The 20,717-nt window shown below is 29.7% G+C and overlaps 3 protein-coding genes across 9 annotated transcripts in view; 1 reads left to right on the forward strand and 2 right to left on the reverse strand.

Annotated features, from left to right (window-relative positions):
• The window catches only part of if (integrin subunit alpha inflated), a 51,434-nt gene extending 45,901 nt beyond the window's left edge, over positions 1–5,533 (reverse strand). For 2 of the 3 annotated variants that reach the window (XM_035879578.2, XM_035879555.2), the window contains exon 1: positions 4,820–5,533. In XM_035879578.2, the coding sequence (XP_035735471.2) occupies positions 4,820–4,998 (179 nt within the window). In that variant the 5' untranslated portion in view covers positions 4,999–5,533. The remainder of the gene's footprint in view (positions 1–4,819) is intronic. The other variant, XM_085658923.1, reaches the window with a different exon arrangement.
• Positions 5,534–6,757: 1,224 nt separating this feature from the next.
• LOC118451300 (uncharacterized) lies at positions 6,758–10,281 on the forward strand. Its single transcript, XM_035887706.2, has 5 exons — positions 6,758–7,406; positions 7,491–7,595; positions 7,717–8,154; positions 8,239–9,921; positions 10,009–10,281. Exons 1-5 carry the CDS (start codon positions 6,972–6,974, stop codon positions 10,051–10,053), a joined length of 2,706 nt encoding a protein of 901 aa, XP_035743599.2. The 5' UTR covers positions 6,758–6,971; the 3' UTR covers positions 10,054–10,281.
• Positions 10,282–10,917: 636 nt separating this feature from the next.
• LOC118451301 (peptide transporter family 1) lies at positions 10,918–19,172 on the reverse strand. 5 transcript variants are annotated; one of them, XR_014982447.1, is made up of 11 exons: positions 18,928–19,172; positions 18,155–18,195; positions 14,341–14,419; positions 13,978–14,206; positions 13,464–13,738; positions 13,310–13,392; positions 12,599–13,012; positions 12,282–12,507; positions 11,606–12,201; positions 11,147–11,507; positions 10,918–11,059 (listed from the first exon to the last, which is right to left on the reverse strand). XR_014982447.1 is itself a non-coding variant. In XM_035887708.2 (10 exons), exons 1-10 carry the CDS (start codon positions 18,965–18,967, stop codon positions 11,337–11,339), a joined length of 2,154 nt encoding a protein of 717 aa, XP_035743601.1. In that variant the 5' UTR covers positions 18,968–19,172; the 3' UTR covers positions 10,918–11,336. The 5 variants fall into 5 exon arrangements, 4 of the variants coding, with proteins under 4 accessions (XP_035743601.1, XP_035743604.1, XP_035743603.1 ...); XM_035887708.2 differs by having other exon boundaries at positions 10,918–11,507; XM_035887711.2 differs by lacking the exons at positions 18,155–18,195; positions 18,928–19,172 and adding an exon at positions 15,581–15,751 and having other exon boundaries at positions 10,918–11,507.
• Between the last annotated feature and the right edge of the window lie 1,545 nt (positions 19,173–20,717).

Genomic DNA, 20,717 nt, shown 5'->3' on the forward strand with positions numbered 1-20,717 from the left:
AGAGAAAGAGAGAAAGAGAGAGAGAGGGAGAGATAGAAAGGTCGTTAATCGTAAATTCTATCGGGCTTATCATGCTTTGAAAGCGAGGCCGGCCGGGTGGGCTCGAGTTCTTTTCGCATCGCGTGATCATGCGCTTTAACGCGTTCTAAAGGTAAGAAAAAGACTGGCCGAAGCTTGCTAACTCTCTCATTCGTTCGGATAATGACATAAGCAAAGCTTCAGGCACGTGCCTCACGCGATCCTCATTTATTTTCCTTTGCATCATCTACCCTCCCTCCTTCATTCCTTCTCACTTCTTTCTCTTTCTCTCTTTCTCTCCCTCTCTTTCTCTCCCTCTCTTTCTCTCCCTTTCTTTCTCTCCCTCTCTTTCTCTTTCTCATTTTATTTTGGGTTAGTACATCTTATATCTTTTTTAAACCGATCATAATTGAAGAAGCAAGAGCTCTACATGATCATGATAATGATCAAACCCTCGATACTTGTTTTGTTCCTCTGACCGGAAACATCGAGGAAATTGAATCCTCGTTTCCTGTTGGGACACGCTTCGTTTATCTCATGGAAAACACGGCAAACGTTAAAAGGTTCGCTTCTTCTCTTCGTAAGCTTTTTTCTCTCGAATAAAGTGTATACCGATCGTTCAGAACAAATCAATGAACGACGAAAAAAAAAAAGAAAAAGAAAGAAGAAATTCAAAAGTCAAGAAAAATAAAAGAGAAACGTATGCAAGTAAATGCATAATAAGTAGTTCGATATGTTTGCAAGATAGAATTATTTTGTAATACAAAGAGGAGAAGATAGACAAAGAAAAAGAAAGAAAGAGAAAAGAAGAGAAAGAGAGAGAGAGAGAGAGGAGAGAGAGAGAGAGAGAGAAAAGAGAGAGAGAGAGAGTGAGGAGAGAGAAAAGAGAGAAAGAGAAAGAATTGCTTAGAAAGATAGGCGAAAGCTTTGAAAGAGAATTCCAAATGGAATATCCGTTTTAAGCGCAAAGCATTCTTATCATCATGGAAGCGAGCAGCGATAACGGAGGCATGCTTCCTAGAATATCAGTGAAAAAGTGTTAACAACAGTCTCGCTTACAAAGGAGAATCACTTTTCGCTCATTAGCGGAACGCATTATTAATACGAACGTTCTCCTCCGTGCTGTTCATGATTTTCTAATATCTTGTTTGTGGCAGACAATAAAAGGAATCAAAAAGACGACTCCGAGACAATTTCGAGGTAGTTAGCGATTCTAACAAATGATCGTTGTTTCATTATGGTTTAAAATAAATTCATTCTTTTTTTTTTGCTCACTCTCTTTCTCTCTCTCTCTCTCTTTTATTCGTTGGGAAATTTTGATTTTGACATATGCTGACCGAATAAGAAACGTTTGGTCAGCGAATCCAAGAAAAAGTGACACTCATCGTGCAACAAACGCGTCACCTCTCGATCGGTATCTCACGTCGATTCCATTTTTAGAGTTAAAGCCGTCACCTCGAGTTTCCTTTTAAAGAATAACCAGCTGTGACACGTTCGGTGAGTCAAGGGATTCGTAAGAATCGTATAACCACTAATATCACTTATCTCATCCCACTCTAAAGAGAATTCTTCCGCAAAATTTCATTCAATCGACAAAGAAAAATCGTTCATGAATTAAACGGAAATAAATAGAATTTCGTTGATATTTTCAATGAGATCAAAATAAATTTTCAACGTAACCAAATGGAAACATCAATGAAACCATAGAAATCCATAAAGTATATATATATATATATATATATATATATATATATATATCCGAATAATCTCAAAATCTTTTTTCGTTGGCTTTCGTTTCGATAATACTCCAAGTTCAGAAACGTATCTTAGATATTTCTATACCTATATACGTACATAGATACATACATATATACGAACGAATATATGCGAATGGTATAGATATCTTTTGAAAATAAAAGAAAGATCGGCGCGTGTAAGTTGGAGTGGCCGACTCTCTGAGCTAGTACTAGAAGATTAGATCGCATCCGCAAACGTAAGCAAGTATGCATGAGAGACCAACAACGGGGGGTCGGACTTTTAATTCCTCTTAACTTCCTCGAAATCCAGAATCGAAGTTTTGTGACTGAGGAGCCAGGCAGGGTCAGATTATCCAAAGAAGAATAGTTTGTATCTCTCTCTCTCTCTCTCTCTCTCTCTCTCTCTCTCTCTCTCTCTCTCTCTCTCTCTTCGTTCAACGTACACATTCGAATGAGAAGGTAGGAATAGAGTAGATCGAACAAGAAGATTATAAGAAGGTATTAAGAGTTGAGCGACACACGCGAGAACGATCAACCACCCACGTGTTCATCGTCCCAGCGATGACCTAACATCCTGTATCAGAGTGGCCCTCTCATCGTCGAACGTGCTACGTTCTTGTGACCGGTGCTCGGTGATCTCGTTAAAAGAAAATCGCGGATACTATTACACGATTCAGCTAAAGTAGAGAGGATAGATAGATAGAATTCATGAACACGTATATATATGTATACATACGTACGTACATATATATGTATGTATGTGTTTATGTACTTTATGAATAAAAAAAAGAAAAAGAAAAAGAAGAAAAAAGAAAAAAAAAATTTGGAAAGAACTTGAACCGTTCCGAGGAGGATTGAATTTCGCATTTCCGTTGCCATAAAACGTTCGACGATATCTCCCGAGGAGGTCGAGGAGCTTCGATTATAAATATCATGCAATTAAATTCTATTTCAGGTAGGTCATCAGAGTCTTCTATATTTCTCTCCTTATGCGAGATTAAAGAAGAAGACAAACGTTCGTAAAGGATCTACTATAAGAATTGGCCTAAATATAAGTGATCACGAGGTCTCTCTCTCTCTCTCTCTCTTCATCTCATTTATATGTAATCATTATACGTAATCCGAACTTCCTGCCCGTCACGAAAAGAGAATTCTCTCTCGTGTGATTTTACATTGTTCGTTATTGTAAATTTTTTTTTCCCTCAACTATTTGACGTAATTAGTTTAATAAGTAATGTATTCACTTACTCAGATATCATAGATATATACGAAATGATCGGTTAATAAATATTGAATTAATGAATTCCTGATTATGACTTTTATTAAGTAGAAATAAACAATAGAAATAAATATGTATAAAGGTGAGAGAGAAGGATCGATCGCGGCTTTATGGATAACATTTACAAGGCGCCATCGACGTAATCGTTTGGCGTTAGTCGCGTTTCACCGATCCGCCAGTATTATTTATATTCGCCGTCGCCGCGGGAGTAGAAGCCCTAGTAGAAACGTTTATTCGTGGCTCGTCGCGGGCGTGAGTCACGCGAGATTCGAGTCTTGGTGGACCGAAGCTTCTAAATGAGAAAAAGATATATAGAAAGGAAGACAGAGAGAGAGAGAGAGAGAGAGAGAGAGAGAGAGAGAATCAACCAGAGAACTCGATATGTTTAAATGGTGGTCCAAATGCGAGAAAAGAATAAAGAAAAATAAATAAATAAATAAATAAGTAAATAAAGGATAAAATAAAAACGGGAAGCTTACTTTATGAATCGAAAAAACATCGTCCACTTGCAGTGGATCGCGGATTCGTTTTAAGTCCGATCGTATGGACCAACGAGACGAAACGGAGATCTCGGGAGAGTGAGAGAGAGAGAGAGAAAGAGAAGCTAGAAAATGTAAGACGAAGACAAAATTTAAGACGAGGACTTTTTTTTATCGTTGATAAAACGTTCAATCAAGATAGAGAGAGACGTAGAGAGAAAGAGAAAGAGAAAGAGAGAGAGAGAGAAAGAGAGAAAATTTATCCGAAGATGAAAAATATTTTTTAAAAGGATTATGAAAGCGCGCTCAGACGAATATGTAACAAATCGTTTGTTGACCTTTAGTTTTGATGCTTTGAAAGCGAGCAGAAAAAAAGAAGGAAAAAAAAAAGAGAAAACGAAAAAGATCATATGATTTGGGTGTTTGAGGAACAGGGAGGCTCTTGTGCGCGCGAGTGCAACAGCACAACAGAACAGAACAAAAACGAGAAATAAGAAAGAGAAAAGAGAAAGAAAGAAAAAAAGGGGGGGGGGGGAAACAAGAAAAAAGAAAATAAAAAGTTAAAACCCCATAAGCAAGCATCGTTGATATTTAATCTTTCGTTCGCAGAAAAAAAAAGAATATTTCCACGTTTGAGAATATAACAGTGAGTCAATCGTGGCGACGCATTCGAGTCACGACGAATAGAACTTCTTTTTTTTTTCTTTTCAGAATCACGATGTTGATTCAGCGGATGGATCAAAGAAAAGAAATATTAATTACATACGTACAGGAATAATCGTGTGGATTTATATCAGTGCGGATATACGTATTTATATATTTACGTTTTCTAATTAAATCATGTTTTTATTTATTTTTCTTTTTTTTTTCTTTTTACTTTTAAATTCATTGTACAATTTTGAAGGTAGAACGTTTAAATGCACTAGATATTTTATTTTTTTTTTTTTCAATTTCTCATACAATTCGAAGATTTTAATAACATTATTCATTTAATATTTCAATGGACATTTTTCGAAAGAAATTTTCAATAATAATAATTCATTTGATTCATCGTAAATTCGATCTCATCGTGTTAATCGATTTAAAATCGAATTTTCTGTTTACTATCTTCGATCACGATAATTAAGATGATCGCTCAAATCTTTCCATTGATCGGAAAAGTTATAAAGTTGGGGAGAGGAGAGGGCAACCGCGCTCGCTCACTTGCGCATAAAAACCCGCGGGAAATTCAAACGAACGTAATAACCAATGGAATATATAGATATATATATATATGTTTCACTCACCATCCTCGTCCGTATTTGTCGCGATAGGCTGAAACGGCAAAGCCGAACATAGATTCGGCCTCGTTGCGATATATCGCGTAATGTTTTGTTTCGACGTTGAAAGCTTCAATGGTGGTAGGTGGTGAACCAACAACGATGAACAAGCCGAGGAACAAACCGAAAATTATTCTCGACGACATGTTCTTCGAGTTTCTTCGTCGAGTTCTTCTTTCAATCCAAAAAGAAAAAAAAAAAAGAAAAAAAAAAGAAGAAAAGGAAAAGAACAAAAAAAAAAAGAAGAAAAAAAAGAAGATGAAGAAAAAAGAATTCTCTTCAAAATCTAATCCTTTTCTAATACACTTTTAACAATCACTTTATCTTTTTTCTTCTCTCTCTCTCTCTCTCTCTCTCTCTCTCTATTTCTTTTTCTATCTCTAGCTTTATTATTTTGATTACTCTCATACGTATATACGTATATAGATGTATCGAGTGCGATAAGAGAAGATTAATAAAATTTAAAGAAAAAAGAAGGTATAGTAGATAATGAAAACCACGATCAATCGCGATCTATACCAATGACGATAGTAAACTGATCGTCAGGGTGCCAGTAGCAGCTGCACCACCGACGACATGTGGCTTCCACCACGAGCCACTCGACGGTCTGCTCTAAGAGAAGGACGAAAGAGTGAGAGAAGTCTGCTCGACGGACAGACTCGCACGGACAGACTGACTGGAACTCCCTTCTTTCGGTTCCTCTTTGCTTCTTCTCTATCTCTCTCTCTCTCTCTCTCTCTCTCTCTCTCTCTCTCTCTCTCTCTCGTTCCAACGAACGAATCAACTCCCACCCATTACCTCACTTCTAAAGACACTCCGTCGTTATTCAAAACATCGTGACGTATCGCAATTATACTTCTCGACACATTCTATTTACATTGATTTCAGTCAGTCGAAATCGATTCATCGAATATTCAACAGGTAAAAAAACTTAAATCTTCCTTCTTTTGTAAATATTTATTTCGTTGAAAAAATATCCCGATAGAATTTTCGATATCATTCGATATAATCGTCACGATTATATTTTCTTTCGAAAGATCCTAAATCTTCGTGAAAACTTTTGAATTATTGAAAATATTTTCATATATATCTATTTTAGAATTGATTCGAATATGATATGCAGTATCTTTAATGTCGTTTAAGATAGAGAGAGAGAAAAAATCGAAAAGAAAAAAAGAAAACAAAAGAACACAAAATATTGAAAGAGAGTTTTGAAAAGTATACTCGCCGCGCGTAGTTCCGCCATATTTACTAGTTCTAAATATTTGACACTATTGTAGAGAGCACTGTGATTGAATTAACTACTGTATCGATCCTTTACCTTTTTACCGACTGTGATATCTCTAATTTTCGTAGATAATTCGTTGAATTTGCAGCAGGTATATTATATTTACGATTCAATGTTTCTCATTTATATTAGATTTTCTATGTTTTATAGATTTTTTTTTTCTTCTTTTTTTTTTTTTTTTATAGAAATTTTAACCAACAGATGATGCGAATGGAAACTACGTTAACACATTTGTTAATATGAGATTATTATTGAAATTGGATCTTTTATTAGAATTAATATTTTTCTCATTGAAGAATAATTAATAAAATAAAAATAAATTATATAAAATAACTCCGTATAGATTATCAGCCGCTTTTTTTCTTCTTCGTGATATAATAAAATTTACGATGGTTATTTTGACTAGTGTAGTTACAGTATGGTAACAGTTCAAATACAGAAATAATATAATTGATAAAACGATCTAAACCAAATGTTATATATTCGATTGGAAAAATATTTACAGGAATATTGAATTGTTTTATTATAAATTATTATTAGATAAAATACGATTTTGGAATGTTTAATTTTTTGAGAATGTACATATTACTTGTATCGGAATAAGGGTCAAATCAAGGTCGCTTCCGATGCAGTTCAGAGAAAGCCGGAAAGACGGCGTAACTAGTAATAGCATCGTATAATTGTTTCCTCCGTTAACTGTGACGTTTAACTTGATAATACTGTTGAAATGATTATTGACTGATTATTTTGAGATTTCATGTAAACTGTTAATTGTTACTGTTTTCTTTCGTACTTATAATCATCGGAATAATTCTATTATTTATTGGATTTATGAAATCGAGAAGTACGATGAAAAAGATTCCTATAATAAGTTTGAGCTCTGCTCAACTGAAAAAAGACGATTATACGTTCTTTATACTAAGGAGTAACAGATCTACATTAAAATTCGATAGCAAGAATGAAGACATCTTTTGCGTAGTGCGCGACTCATATGCAAGTTTAATACACAAAGAGATTGAAAATGGATGCAACTTAAATGAAAATGACAATACACAAAAGAATAAATCTATTTCAACGGTAAAACAAACAGAATTATTCTTTGATACGTCCAAGAAAACAAAAGATAATGACAAATTATCAGATTCTAAATTGTCCATACGTGACGTAACATATAATCCCAGTAATGATAAAAATGATAATTATGAGAATAATCATGATTCAGTTTTCAAAGTGACATTTAATTTCGAATTATTTAAGATATATTTAGTAAGTTATATTTCATTATTTATGGGTACAAATTTATAAGGTTAAAATTAACATACAAATTTGTGATTTATGTTTCTTTCATAGGTGCGTTTTTTTGGTATAAATATATCTAAAGGTATTTCATATTTCGATAATGATGACGTATTACGTTTGGTTGAAAATGAAACTGACTTTTTAGAATTATGGCAGGTAATTTTGAATAACTTTTTCTATATTATAAAAGTAATGCAAATTTTATGGTTAGTCTAATGCAAAAGACTTAATATATAATAATGAATAAGTTAATAATAAAAAATAAATGTGATTTTAGTTTGCTAAATTTTGCTCAAAACGCAGCAAAGGAGTATTGTTGTTAGTTGATTTTATAAATAATCAGGATGATGATATAAATAAAAACAAATATAAAGTTAATGCACATTCATCTGGTGATGATCAAAAAAGTTCATTTGCAAACGATTCTATTTCATTTGAAACTTTTAATGCAAAAAAAAGTATGAGCGAAGTAAAACAAGAGAATAGAAAAGAACATTTAAATAGAATATTTGACTTAACCGGAGAAAATAATAATACATTAAATGATAAGAATGGAGCTGCTTCTATGTTTCCAAATTTAACTACAACATATTCAAAGATTCTTACAAAAAGTTTTGATAATATGAAATTAGAAAGTACAGCACCTTCAAACGTAACTACCCAGGACTCTCTCAATAACGCTCCACCGACATGGTTTGTACAGTATATGGAACAGGTAAATATAAAGATTGACATTTTTACTTTTAGTTTATATTATTTTTTATAAATTAATGCAACATATGCTTATTTTTATTCGTAGTTGAAGAAGGATATAATAACAGAAGTTTCTGATCAAATTATGCTTAATGTAATGGAAAATTTAAATAAGTGTTCTATGAGGTCACCGATTTGCACGGAATCCAAGGATACAAGTAGATGTGAAAATCAATCCCATCGTCTCAGATCAAAGTATAATCATCAAAGAAATAATTTACTTACAGATCAAAGAAGACAATATAAAAGGAAGAAAAGGGACATGCTAGTCGACAAGATTTATTCTGAACATATAGATAAACCACTTGTAAACATTGTCAAAAGCAGAAAGAAACAAGTGAAGAAATTTGAAGAAAAGCTTGAATATAGTAGTGAACCTAACGAAGACAAAGAGGAGGAAAATGTTCAGAATGAAAGCTGTAATTCGTCAAAATTAATGAGCGATATAAATAATGCTCATAAGCAAAATGATATCAGCGAAAAGCAGATTGTAAATAAACGCAATTCTTTGTCTCCAAATATTCTTACATTAGAATCTTCAAAAGAAAATTTGTATAATGAACCTAACATATTCAATGGGACAAAAGAAAATAAATTTCGAATGAATTGTTCTATTACTGAACATCAAATGTTGGATGAAAACTATTTTAAAAATACGACTTGCTGTTGTGGATCTGACATAGAGAATATTAATATAAATTCTGATCTAAGTAATAATATAGAGGTCTGTGATGATTATAATGAATTTGAATTGATTCCAATGCCAATGAAAAATAAAACCAATACAAATTGTCACATACAAAGAAGTCTATCAAAAAATCAGAACATGAAAAACATTGCCCATAAAGAAAATAATGATGATGAAATTGTTACTGATCTTTCAAGTTTTGATCTACTTCCTGAAGTACCTACACCTTTAGTCATTTGCATTAATGAAAATCATTTTACAGATAATTCGAATAATACACTTACTCCTATAATTAAAAAGGATTTAAATAATGTTAGTACTGACAAACCAGATGAAAAAGAAAATTCTAATAATGAGGATAATATTAATAAAAAAATAAATGATACACGTTTATCCAATACTTCCAAAACGTGTATGTACAATAATTCAACAGATTTAACAAATAATATTTGTTCTCTCTTTATAAAAAATACATCAAAGTCAACAGATGAGAACACAAATTTACTGCATGTAGAACCCGAACATAACAATACAAATGCCATGAAAATTGATGTAAACAGTTCTCATACTAGCTATTTGACAACAGAACCTATAAATCCAGTTTATTCAGATTTACCAATAGCACAGCACAGTTGTCAAGCCCAAACAGATATAAATGATTTAACACAGAGTTTTCACTCTCATACTACTTCGATTACAGACAATGGTGTTTATGGTATAAGTGAGACAAATATTAATAACAGTCATGATTATTCAAACCATAGTTTTTCTGATTCCAATACACCTATAGCTTCAAAAAAAAATAATATACATGAGCAAATAAAAAAAGACTTAAATAATAAATATCTAGAGAAAAATCCGACAATAGAAGAGAGTAAAAATGTTGGACATATAATTGAGGAAACTACTACCGACTCGATGCCAGGAACTGCAGAACCTATTCACATTTTACCAGAAACATTGGTAATTGGTGCTTTTCATTTTGCTTCTATTGCATATGGAACAGCTCGTGAAGCAATTGTTAGAATTCGTTCAACTTCGGTAATTGCTTATTATGTATTCTTATATCAGTATTGCTGATTTGTATAATATTAATGTTTATACGTATGCTCTTAAAAATTGTTTTAGAAAGATGATCGATTATCATATATGAGGAAGACTCCTCGGCATTAAATAAACCTACAGAAGATTTATGCATCCTCAAAAATCTTTATTATAATATTACATATAGAGATAACCATTCGCTTGTTCCAAATGAGAAACGCTAAATAGAATTGTTTACTAGGCAAGTATGCATCTTACGTATTTAATATACCATTTATTTTAGGAATTAGTATTTTAAAGCTGCTGGTAGTAAAATAATTTGTCAAAGATGTGAATCTTGTTAGATGTTAGATTTTTCATATATATATATATGTATATATATATATATATATATATATATATATATATATATATATATATATACACATATATACACATATATACACATTTCATATATATATATACACACACAGAAAAGTAATCTATAATCTTTTGCTCTGTTAAAATAATATTAAATTGTCATAATCTTATACATAGAAATAAATACATTCATCAGGAAAGTTGCCTATATGATAGAAAGGTTGGCTTCTGAATAACTTTGTCAAAAATAATTACAGAATATAGTTCATTAACATGTTAATTTACTTGTATTTGTGTAAAGAACAATAAAATTAAGAAAATATTCAATTGTTAAATATCTTACGACAGAACGACGATATTAATCACAATATAATTCTATAATAGAATATTATGTTATTCTTTATAAATTAAAATTATATTTTAATTGACCATGATTGCATCTACATTGTCATGTTGCAAAATTAACATAACGCAACAATAGATGCGTAAATTATTAAACACTAAGATTTATATTTACTAAATTTGAAATTATTTAAAAAATGACTACCATAAAGAGTAACATGGATGGATCAAATTTTAAGAAAGGAAAATAGACATTTTTCGTGAAAAATAATCGATTCTGTATAAAACAAATACAATTATAAATATTTCTAATTTATTTTCAATAACTAATTACAGACATGGAGTATTAACTTGGTAATACTCATTTGGTATGTATAAAAATTTGTAATGCGTATTTTATTCTGTTGTGGTAAATCCTAACAATTTTTTTGATCTAGCAAAAATAAATATATTACACGTAAATTCCTTTGCAATATTTCCTATAATTCAAAATTTTAATTTTTATACTTTTTTTACGTACACTTAAATCCTTTCCATATAATCGTTAATAACATCATCGCCTATGTCAATGTATTTCTTTCATTGCACATTCAACATAACGATCTTTGTTATGAAAATTTCATTATTCTTTAGGTTGATATGTTTTATCACTCAACAGAAAGTTGAAAACAGGAAGAAATTCAAATATCTTTAAGATTTATTTGTACTTTTCATTTTTCGTCGTCCTTATACGATGTATTAATAGATCCTTTTTTCTCTTCCAATACGATTTCCTCCTCATTTGTTTCGGATATTTCCGTATATTTATAGAACATTGTCATTATACCAAATAATATCATAAATATAAACATTAGACCTGCGAATAGGAGGAACTCATAAACCTGCAACATACATTTTCGATTAACAAAATCAATTATAATCATCCATTTACATAAATTAAAAACTGTAAAAGTTGTTAGCAAACATTTAGATAGCTCACCTGTCTTTCGAAGAATGATACCTCTGCGATAATAACAACAATAAGATTGCCAAAAGCTACTGTAAGTAACCAGGAAGATTGCATTAAGGATTTCATGCTGGGAGGTGATTGTGTGAATGCAAATTCCAATCCAGTTACTGAAAACATGACTTCCGCCATCGTAATGACAATGTATTGTGGTAATAGCCAAAACAAATGCATCGAATTAGGAGGCGTTACAGTATTAATTGATAATTTCATTTCATTGTTTCCCATGTCATAACCAACAATGGTGTATACTCCACCTAATTTTAATTCCACATTTTGTAATAATAGATTTTTATTTAAATAAATGTTATATGTACGTGGTTTGAGTTCATGTAATGAAGTTTTAGTGATATTTGTTCCATTTAATGTAATCTCATCGGTAGGTATCGATTCTTGATAAAATATTAAACTAGAATTATAATCTTTCTTTGATTGTGATGACAAATAAATAAGACCACGAACCAAAGGAAAACCATCCTTTGATTTTGCCACATCGTCAATGTATTGATACATTCCATCAGGAGTAATAGCCCATGATGTAGCAATTGCCTCGTTTATTATCATCTCGTCTATGAGAATAAAAATTCATTATTACTATTTTCTATTCTAACATATATTTCTAATTCCACAAATGCTATGATCTATTTACCTTTGACTTCATTATTGAGAAATTTACTCGATTGGCACTTTGTCATATTTAAAGAATACTTCAATTTAGCCGAGCCATTATTAGTTTTGATATTTATATTTTCCCAAAAATCCAGAGCTTTGATAATCCCTTTTTCACCATTAATCTGTATCGGTATCTCACAATTCATGGTATTGAAAATTCTTACTTGGCCCACTCCAATTGTAGGAAGTATTGGGTATGTTTTCTAAAATAAATATAAATAAAAACTATAAATATCGATAAAATGTTAATGTTAATACAAATAGTTATAGAAAACAAAAGAAATTTGTACTTACCTCAAGTTGTAATTCAATAATAGCAGATATAACGAAGGATAGTGCGGCCAATAAACCACCGACTGTAAGCTTCTTCAAAGGCGTATTAAGTAGACGCATTTTAGAAAATATTGGATAAATGCAAGTTTCGAAAATAGGAATAAAGATCACGACCAACAATGGATTAAATACTTGCATCTGATCGGGTTGTATCAAGAAATTACCAACTTTACTGTCCATTCTTGTCGCTTGAATCGTCCATCTTGATCCTTGTTGATCGAAAAGAGCCCAAAAGATCGGCAAAGGGAGGAACATCTTTAATACTTGCAAGGAATCTTTAATGTCCTCAACTAACTTTCGACCATATAAATCTACTGAGTGATCGAGCCAGTGATCCACCTTTTTCTTCGATTGTATCTTCTTCTTGATCGCGTACTAAAATTTTTATTCTTATTTAATTTGGCTTATCAGTCCATAATATCGCAAACATGAACGTGAAGGTATGCACTCTCGTTCGTATGGTAAAAACTTGTTGTTATTAATACATTATTATTATTACTATTAATTATTATTGTTATTATTATTATTATTATTATTATTATTATTATTATTATTATTATTATTATTATTATTATTATTATTATTATTGTTGTTGTTATTACTATTATCATTTTTTTAACATTTTAATGTGTTAGTGAATTTTCAAAGAAATGAATTATTTATTTAACTTACGCAAACGCATTTGGTGACATCAACAACGACATTGCCTTGGAGATCGACTATTTTGTACAAAGGTTTACCAAGCATAAATATCACTGTAAAACAAAAATTTACATTCAGAATAGTTGGATTTCTATAGTATTTATATATTTAAATATTATATTACCTATCGATATTGACATCAATACGGCAGGTACTAGAAAAGACAAGGAGTAGCATGTTTTATCACCAAAACAAGTCACATCGCTTCTTAATATCGGTGTAAGAAAGCTGGATATTAGGGAGCCCGAATTAATTGAGAAATAAAAAACGGAAAAGAAAGTCGAAAGTTGTTGTTCCTGTTGCGGCAATACAAATTGATCTCCACCAAATGCTGACACGCAAGGTTTTATACCACCCGAACCAACAGCTATAAGAAACAAACCCAATAATGCAAACTCCCTGCAATTTGATCGGATTAGAATTAGAAAGTATACTTTATCACAAAAGGAATAGACTGATTAGTTTATCTTGATTAAGATAAAAAATATACAATGACTCATAAAAATGATTATTACGTTCTTTCGTAGCGGTCAATTTTCTTTTTGAAACGAGCGAAGTCATTTTATTTAGACTACTTGAAAGAGCTATCAGTTTTCCGAGTCATTATAAATAATTTAATGCGCATTGTAAGTATTAACCTTGGTGGCAATCCCAGTGGCGGTGCAGCACTCAAAGCCAACAAGAGTTGTCCCACAGCATAAATTATACTAACATAGAATATCGTATGGTATTTCCCAAGTATGGAATCTGCTAAGATAGCTCCGAATAATGGAAAGAAATAAATGAACATCGTGAAGACATGATAGATCACGATCGCAGTGCTGTCAGGATAGTTCAAAACATTTAGAAGATACAATGTCAGAACCGCTGCAATTAAAGTAAATTAAGTACATATCTATCACAAAAAGAGGGAGAGGTAGAAAGAGAGAGAGAGAGAGAGAGAGAGAGAGAGAGAGAGAGAAAGAGAGAAAGAGAAAGAGAAAAAAAGATAAAGAACTTACTGCGCATTCCATAATAAGAGAATCTCTCGCAGAATTCATTACTGATGATGAAAAATACCGATTTGGGATACTTGAGTTTCTGTAATAATATAAAGAACTTAAATATTATTGAAAAAAAGAAAAGTTTCCTTCTTGATGTTTAATCTCGCATCGATTTCTTTTTTTAACCTTGATTGTTATTTTTATTGTCGCAAATGAAAGGTCACCAAAATAGAGTTAATAATCATTGGTGTGTTTAAATGTTTACGATTGTAGTTTATTGATTATGCAACTTTTCGTCGGTAATTAGTTTCGTTGCTTTCGTAAGATCGTGGGTAATCATAAGAGTATACGTAAAAGTATACATAAAACCGGATTAACGACGTAATCTCACGGTCGTTAAATTCACACAAAAATGTATTTTCTATAGACGATTTTTTCTATCACCTAGCATGACGATATTTACATCCAAAAAAATATTTTATCTTTAATCGTAATTACGATATATCGAAAAGCAAGTGTTATTACGATTGTAAATAATAAGATACTAAGTTATACGTTAACACCAAAAGAAATGAACGAAATATGTAAAAATTTTGAAAAGAATTGTCGTTCGTAAATAATTTATTTAATCTCGATAGTTTTTAATTTATAAATATCTAAAAAAAAAAAATGAGAAAAAAGTAACGTAAAGAAATAAAGAAAAAAGAGAAGAAAAAATAATAAGTAAATGTATGATGAAACACTTATTCTTAAGTGTTTCGAGGACACGTCTTCTCGTTCTTTTTTACATACATATGTATTTATAACTTCGTTGCGTGTTATCTATTTGTTGTTACAACAAATCGATTGGTCTATCACGATGAATTTAATAAAAAAGCATGAAACAATGTAATTTTTGGAAAGAAAGAGATGCTCGGAGGAAGAAATAGTGAAAGTCATTCGATAAAAATGATCGTAGCCGAAACGAAATATGTTATCGATCTTTGTTTAATTGAACAAATATATTTTCGTATAAGGTTTAAAAAAATAGGTCGGTTGATCGGTCATATAGTTACATATAAAAGATTAAAAAGAAAAGGTGATTATGATGATTTGATAAATGTTGACGATCGTACCTTTCCCGCGCTCATTTTGTCGATCTATTTATCTTGATGATCGAATTGGAATGGAATCGATGAATGCACGTTGACATAACAAATATACACGTTTACACGCACACATTTACAATGATACACAAGAAAGATTTATATAAACTCACTTAAATTCGGCTCGTTTACTTTGGATTTTATCAGTTTCGTACATATCTTATGTACTAAACATGCCACTTCTTTTTTTCTATCTCTTATATTGATAAATCGTTTGCGATCTAGCGCACGCGCGTCTCAATCTTATTTCTGTCACCCGTCTTATTTCTGTTGTGTGCGACAAAAGAGTGAAGAAAATCGGAGAGAATGTTCAACCTTCTCTCGCGCCGCGTTCTTTTTTTTTTAGAGCTCGTTCGGGGAACGACTGATTGATCGTTTTGAAATCGCTTACCGTTCTACGAACCAGGAAGTTTCCTTTATCGTTTTCTCTTTTCTTTTTTTCTTTTTTTCTTCGTTTTATGTAGAGAATAAAAAAAAAAAAAAAACAGAAAAAGAAGAAAACTAAACAGAACGAAAAGAAAGAAAAAACTTCAAACCTTCACCGATCGATCGTAATAAAATATTTCATATATCTTGTTTCAATATATCTTGTTTCAATATATCTTGTCAGATTGATTCGTTATATAAGAAATAACAGAGAAAACATGACAAGACAAAAGAAAAGAGAAAGATAAAATTATGTAATCGAAAGATAATTTTCGATTAGAGAGCATATTGTGTATAAAACTTGAACGTTATTTATTATCTTCGTACGACTAATTTTATTTATTTTTAAATTGAAATGTATATTGTCAGAAGTGTACAAATGTATTTTCTTGTGGCATTGTACGTAAAGAACAGTAATAATTTTCGATGTATCTTTTCAATTATTTAAGAACGGTCACAAATGATAGAAATATTTGGATATGCTTGGAAATAGAATACACATTTTTTTCTTTTCTTTTGTTTTTTTTTTTTTTTTTTTTAACTAAGGTAAAGTCCTCTAAATTTTTTTAAGCAAGTATACAGCGTATAAATTAACAGAGACAGGAACAATAAGCAAAAAAAAGATTACCAAATATGCCTTTTTATGATTTGTTATTAAAAGATTTTATGCAAAATAAATATATTATTTCGTTCTTCATATATTATTTTTGTTATTATTGTAGGGTATGTAAAAGAGATGAATGAACCAACGAATGATATGTATGGTGCAAATAAAGAATAATCAATACATGTCTGGTATGATAGAAGAATAAATTCTGAGAATGGATATAAGAAGAACGATAGATGAACGCGTGGCAAGAATGTGTGTTTGAACTGATGTAAGATTAGAGAATGCGAGCGAACGAATGATCTTTATTTAAGAAGAGGTAACGATTCAAAGAGTACAAATATATATATATATATATATATATATATATATATATATCTTGATTTATATTCTAATCATTTTATTTCCTTGCTGCAGATCTAAAAAATTTTCGAGAAAATAATAAACGATATCGTTATCATACTAAGTTATAACAAATCATTTAACAATACAAATTTCTGAACCGATTTTATCTTCATAAAATGAACTCAATTACGCATCTTGTGATAAAAATATCCATGTCACATTTTATAGATCTATTAATCTTATGTAATCAAAATTGATAAGTAATTTTACAATAATTTATATTTGTTTGATAGCATTTATTCGCAAAGATCTGTAAAAACGATATTATATTAACCTTATACTGTAAAAATCATACTGTATCGTGTTTAAATATCTATGGATCTTATTGGATAACGTTTCTTACGATTTTGATAATATTTACAGAATATATAAGTATTAGGCTATCTTATACATATAAGACAAATTGATTTACGAAATGCAAATATTCGTTCCTTTTTATTATTTTTCATTTATTTATTTATTTATTTATTTATTTATTTATTTATTTATTTATTTAGTTATTTATTTATTTAGTTATTTATTTTTTATAAAAATATCTTGGAAAAAGTTTATTTTGTATTTTTGATCATTTTCAAAACAAAAAGCAAGATTTTCTAACTCTAAACATATTTTCTATAACACAGTACTTTCTTAGCGTTTACTCAAAATTTCTGAATTATTTGAATGGCCTAGAAAAAACTATTCAATTTTAACAAATCTCCGAATATTTCTGTGTCTTACTTATGTGTGCGTGTATACCTGCCTTATAAGACGTGAATCGTGTCGTACGCGTACGCTTGATCTTTACAAATGATTATTGACCTGAATACTTTTCTTTGCTTGCTTGATCGATCGTTCGATTGTTACTTAGCTTTATCGCACAAAACTAGCCAAAATTTTACTGCCTCCAATTTTACGAGTGATCGTCCCTCAATGAAAATAAAAATAAATAAAATAAGGATCGGAATAATTTTATCGAAAGTATTTATTGATGAAAGTATTCATTAAGCAAACTCTTTTCGATTTCGCAAGTACGCGAAGTGAATTTTTTTATATCAACCGATTGCACTTTCTCATTTGAATATATAAAGAATTCTTACGTATCTTATATAATAAAGGGAATAATTGTGTCGATTTATACGACACAATTACGGACATATATAATAATTAAGAATATTTCACAATTTTAACGAATATCGAAAAAAACGAAATTCTTTTTTTTTAACAGTATCATAATTTTTTGATTATATTAATACTTGTAAATACTCACAGTTTCGGTTGTTTCAACATCGCTATGTTCTTCTGGATGATCTAAATAGAGACAAATGATAAATAAATAAAAAAGTTGCCAAAATGATAGATCAGCTTCATTGACCTTTTTTCAACTGTACATTAACCATTGTGAATTAATATAAATCAATGCGTGTGAGTGTCAATGTCACTAGCGATAGTTATTGTTTCTATTTAGGTCATGGTGTAATAACGTTTCAATGGCTTTTTAAATGTATCGATCAATCCATCAAAAGTATAATTAAATTTTCGGTCGATAAGCCTTTTCCTGTTTATTTTATAGATATCGTCGAATGAAATTTAAGATCATTATTTTATCAAATTTCCGAGACAGAAAGTTGATAAATTATGATTAAAGAAAATCGACGTGACAATTTGACAGTCATCAAATTGAATAATCTTTCTTAACAAGTACATAAATTCAATAAATAATTATAAGATAATGTCAATTAAAAACATATGATATATGTCTATTTATATGATTATAAATATGCAAATATTAACATATTAATATGAATACAGTGAATATATTATAATGTTATTACAAAACAATATATATATATATATTATTATTATTATCTATGTTAAAAAAGTTATGTACATACAAAAAATTGGTATACAAATATATCATTGTATTTAATTAATAAATTATAAATTATAATCTCTATAATGAAACGATACGACCAATGTAGTTTGAGAAACAGTTTTGTATGAAATGAAGAATAATATAAGATGATGGAGTAAAAAAAATACCTCGAATTTCGTTTTCCGAAAGTTTTCTTTCTTTTACCATTTTTAACGAATAAATATTTTTACAGTTTGGCCAACTCTGCTCGCTGTTCTTTTCTTGACTACGTCTTCTTCATACAACAATACGACTGAGACTAATCCTCTTTTGGATCACGATATCACTTTGTGACTATCTCATCTTATCTATTGAAATACGTCGGATAGCAATTAATTTTGACAAATGAATTTATCAGAATTGTCTTTAATGGGGGTGTTGATGTCGTAGTGATACGCATCGACATTCGAAATTGTCTAAATAAAACACGGAAATTTTGGTAAATTCGTTTAAAGAATTCGATAATAATCATAAAATGGTTAAAATCTATATTTATGTGTCAGCTGAATAATATTTATATGTTTTATCAGTTGAATGTTTTTATTTTTATATATTAGGTGGATCGGAAAGTAATGTCGTTTTCTTAAATTAAATTTAAACGAATAAATTTTTAACAAGTTTTTATTTTTAATCACAATCAAATATTGACATGTGCAGAAACGACATTACTTTCTGGTCCACCTAATATATATATATATATATATATATATATATATATATATTATATTATATATATATTATATATATCATTTATAATATAGAAAATATAATATATAATATTTTATTATATTCATATATCGCATCTTATTAATTAGAAAATTCCATAATGATATACAAATTATGTGTAAAATTTTGTTATATTTGGATTAATTAAGTTGTTATTATAGTCAAAAAAAAAATTATTAACACGCATACATTTAAAAAATATTATAATTCTTACAGAAAGTAAAACGGAATTAATAAATTTTATTTCTATAAAAAGTTATAACAAGATAACGCATTTTCCGATGATAATTGCATTAGGAGATTTCTACGGTTTTTTCTAAAAAGAAAAAAAAAATTGATATTTTTACCTTAAAAAAAAAAACATTATCTTTATTTTACGACATAACTCTGACTTTATAAAAACAATTTTTCTTTGTAATTTACGATAAGGTTGGCAGAATATATTCGAAATAGTTCACGGATGTATTTGAAGTTCTCATATCTTTATAATAATTTATTTTTCACGGATGATGATTAGAAAACTTATATCTCAAAGTGACGTATCGACAAGTTAATTGACTTGGGACATTGTTTATGTACAAATCTACGTCGGTTTTACGTGGACAACGTTAGAAATTTACGATTATCTCGTAGAAAATAGTTTGTAATATAGATAATTATTATCAAGTAATTCTCAAAAAAATATAAAAGATTTGATAAAAATAATAATATCGAGTATATAGTAATAAAATCATGTAATCTTATTTGTTATGATTATAAGTTTTTGCTGACATATATTTTTTAATGTTGATACTTTTATTATTGACAAATACTCCGTTATTTTTCATATTTTTCGTTCGGAGGTGTATCAACAAACAACGCCAAACTTTAATGTTATAATCTATTTAGAATTTCAATAATTTGTATTCAATCATCGAATATATAAATGACGATACTTTGATATTTTAAATTTTATTGTATTAAACATACTTTCAGATAGGTTTAATAATCGAATCAATAAAAAAATTATTCATTGACAGAATAATGGATTTGATAATAGTAAATTATTAAGTCTTTCTATATAAAGTAAAAAACTTTATTCTTTTCAACTTACGATTAGTCCTAATATATATTTCTTCATAAATGCTGATTTATCGGCTATATATATATATATAATATATATATATATATATATATATATATATATATATAT

Source organism: Vespa mandarinia, chromosome 8 (genome assembly GCF_050613455.1).
Source record: "Vespa mandarinia isolate Hongniang chromosome 8, ASM5061345v1, whole genome shotgun sequence".
Classification (NCBI taxonomy): domain Eukaryota; kingdom Metazoa; phylum Arthropoda; class Insecta; order Hymenoptera; family Vespidae; genus Vespa; species Vespa mandarinia.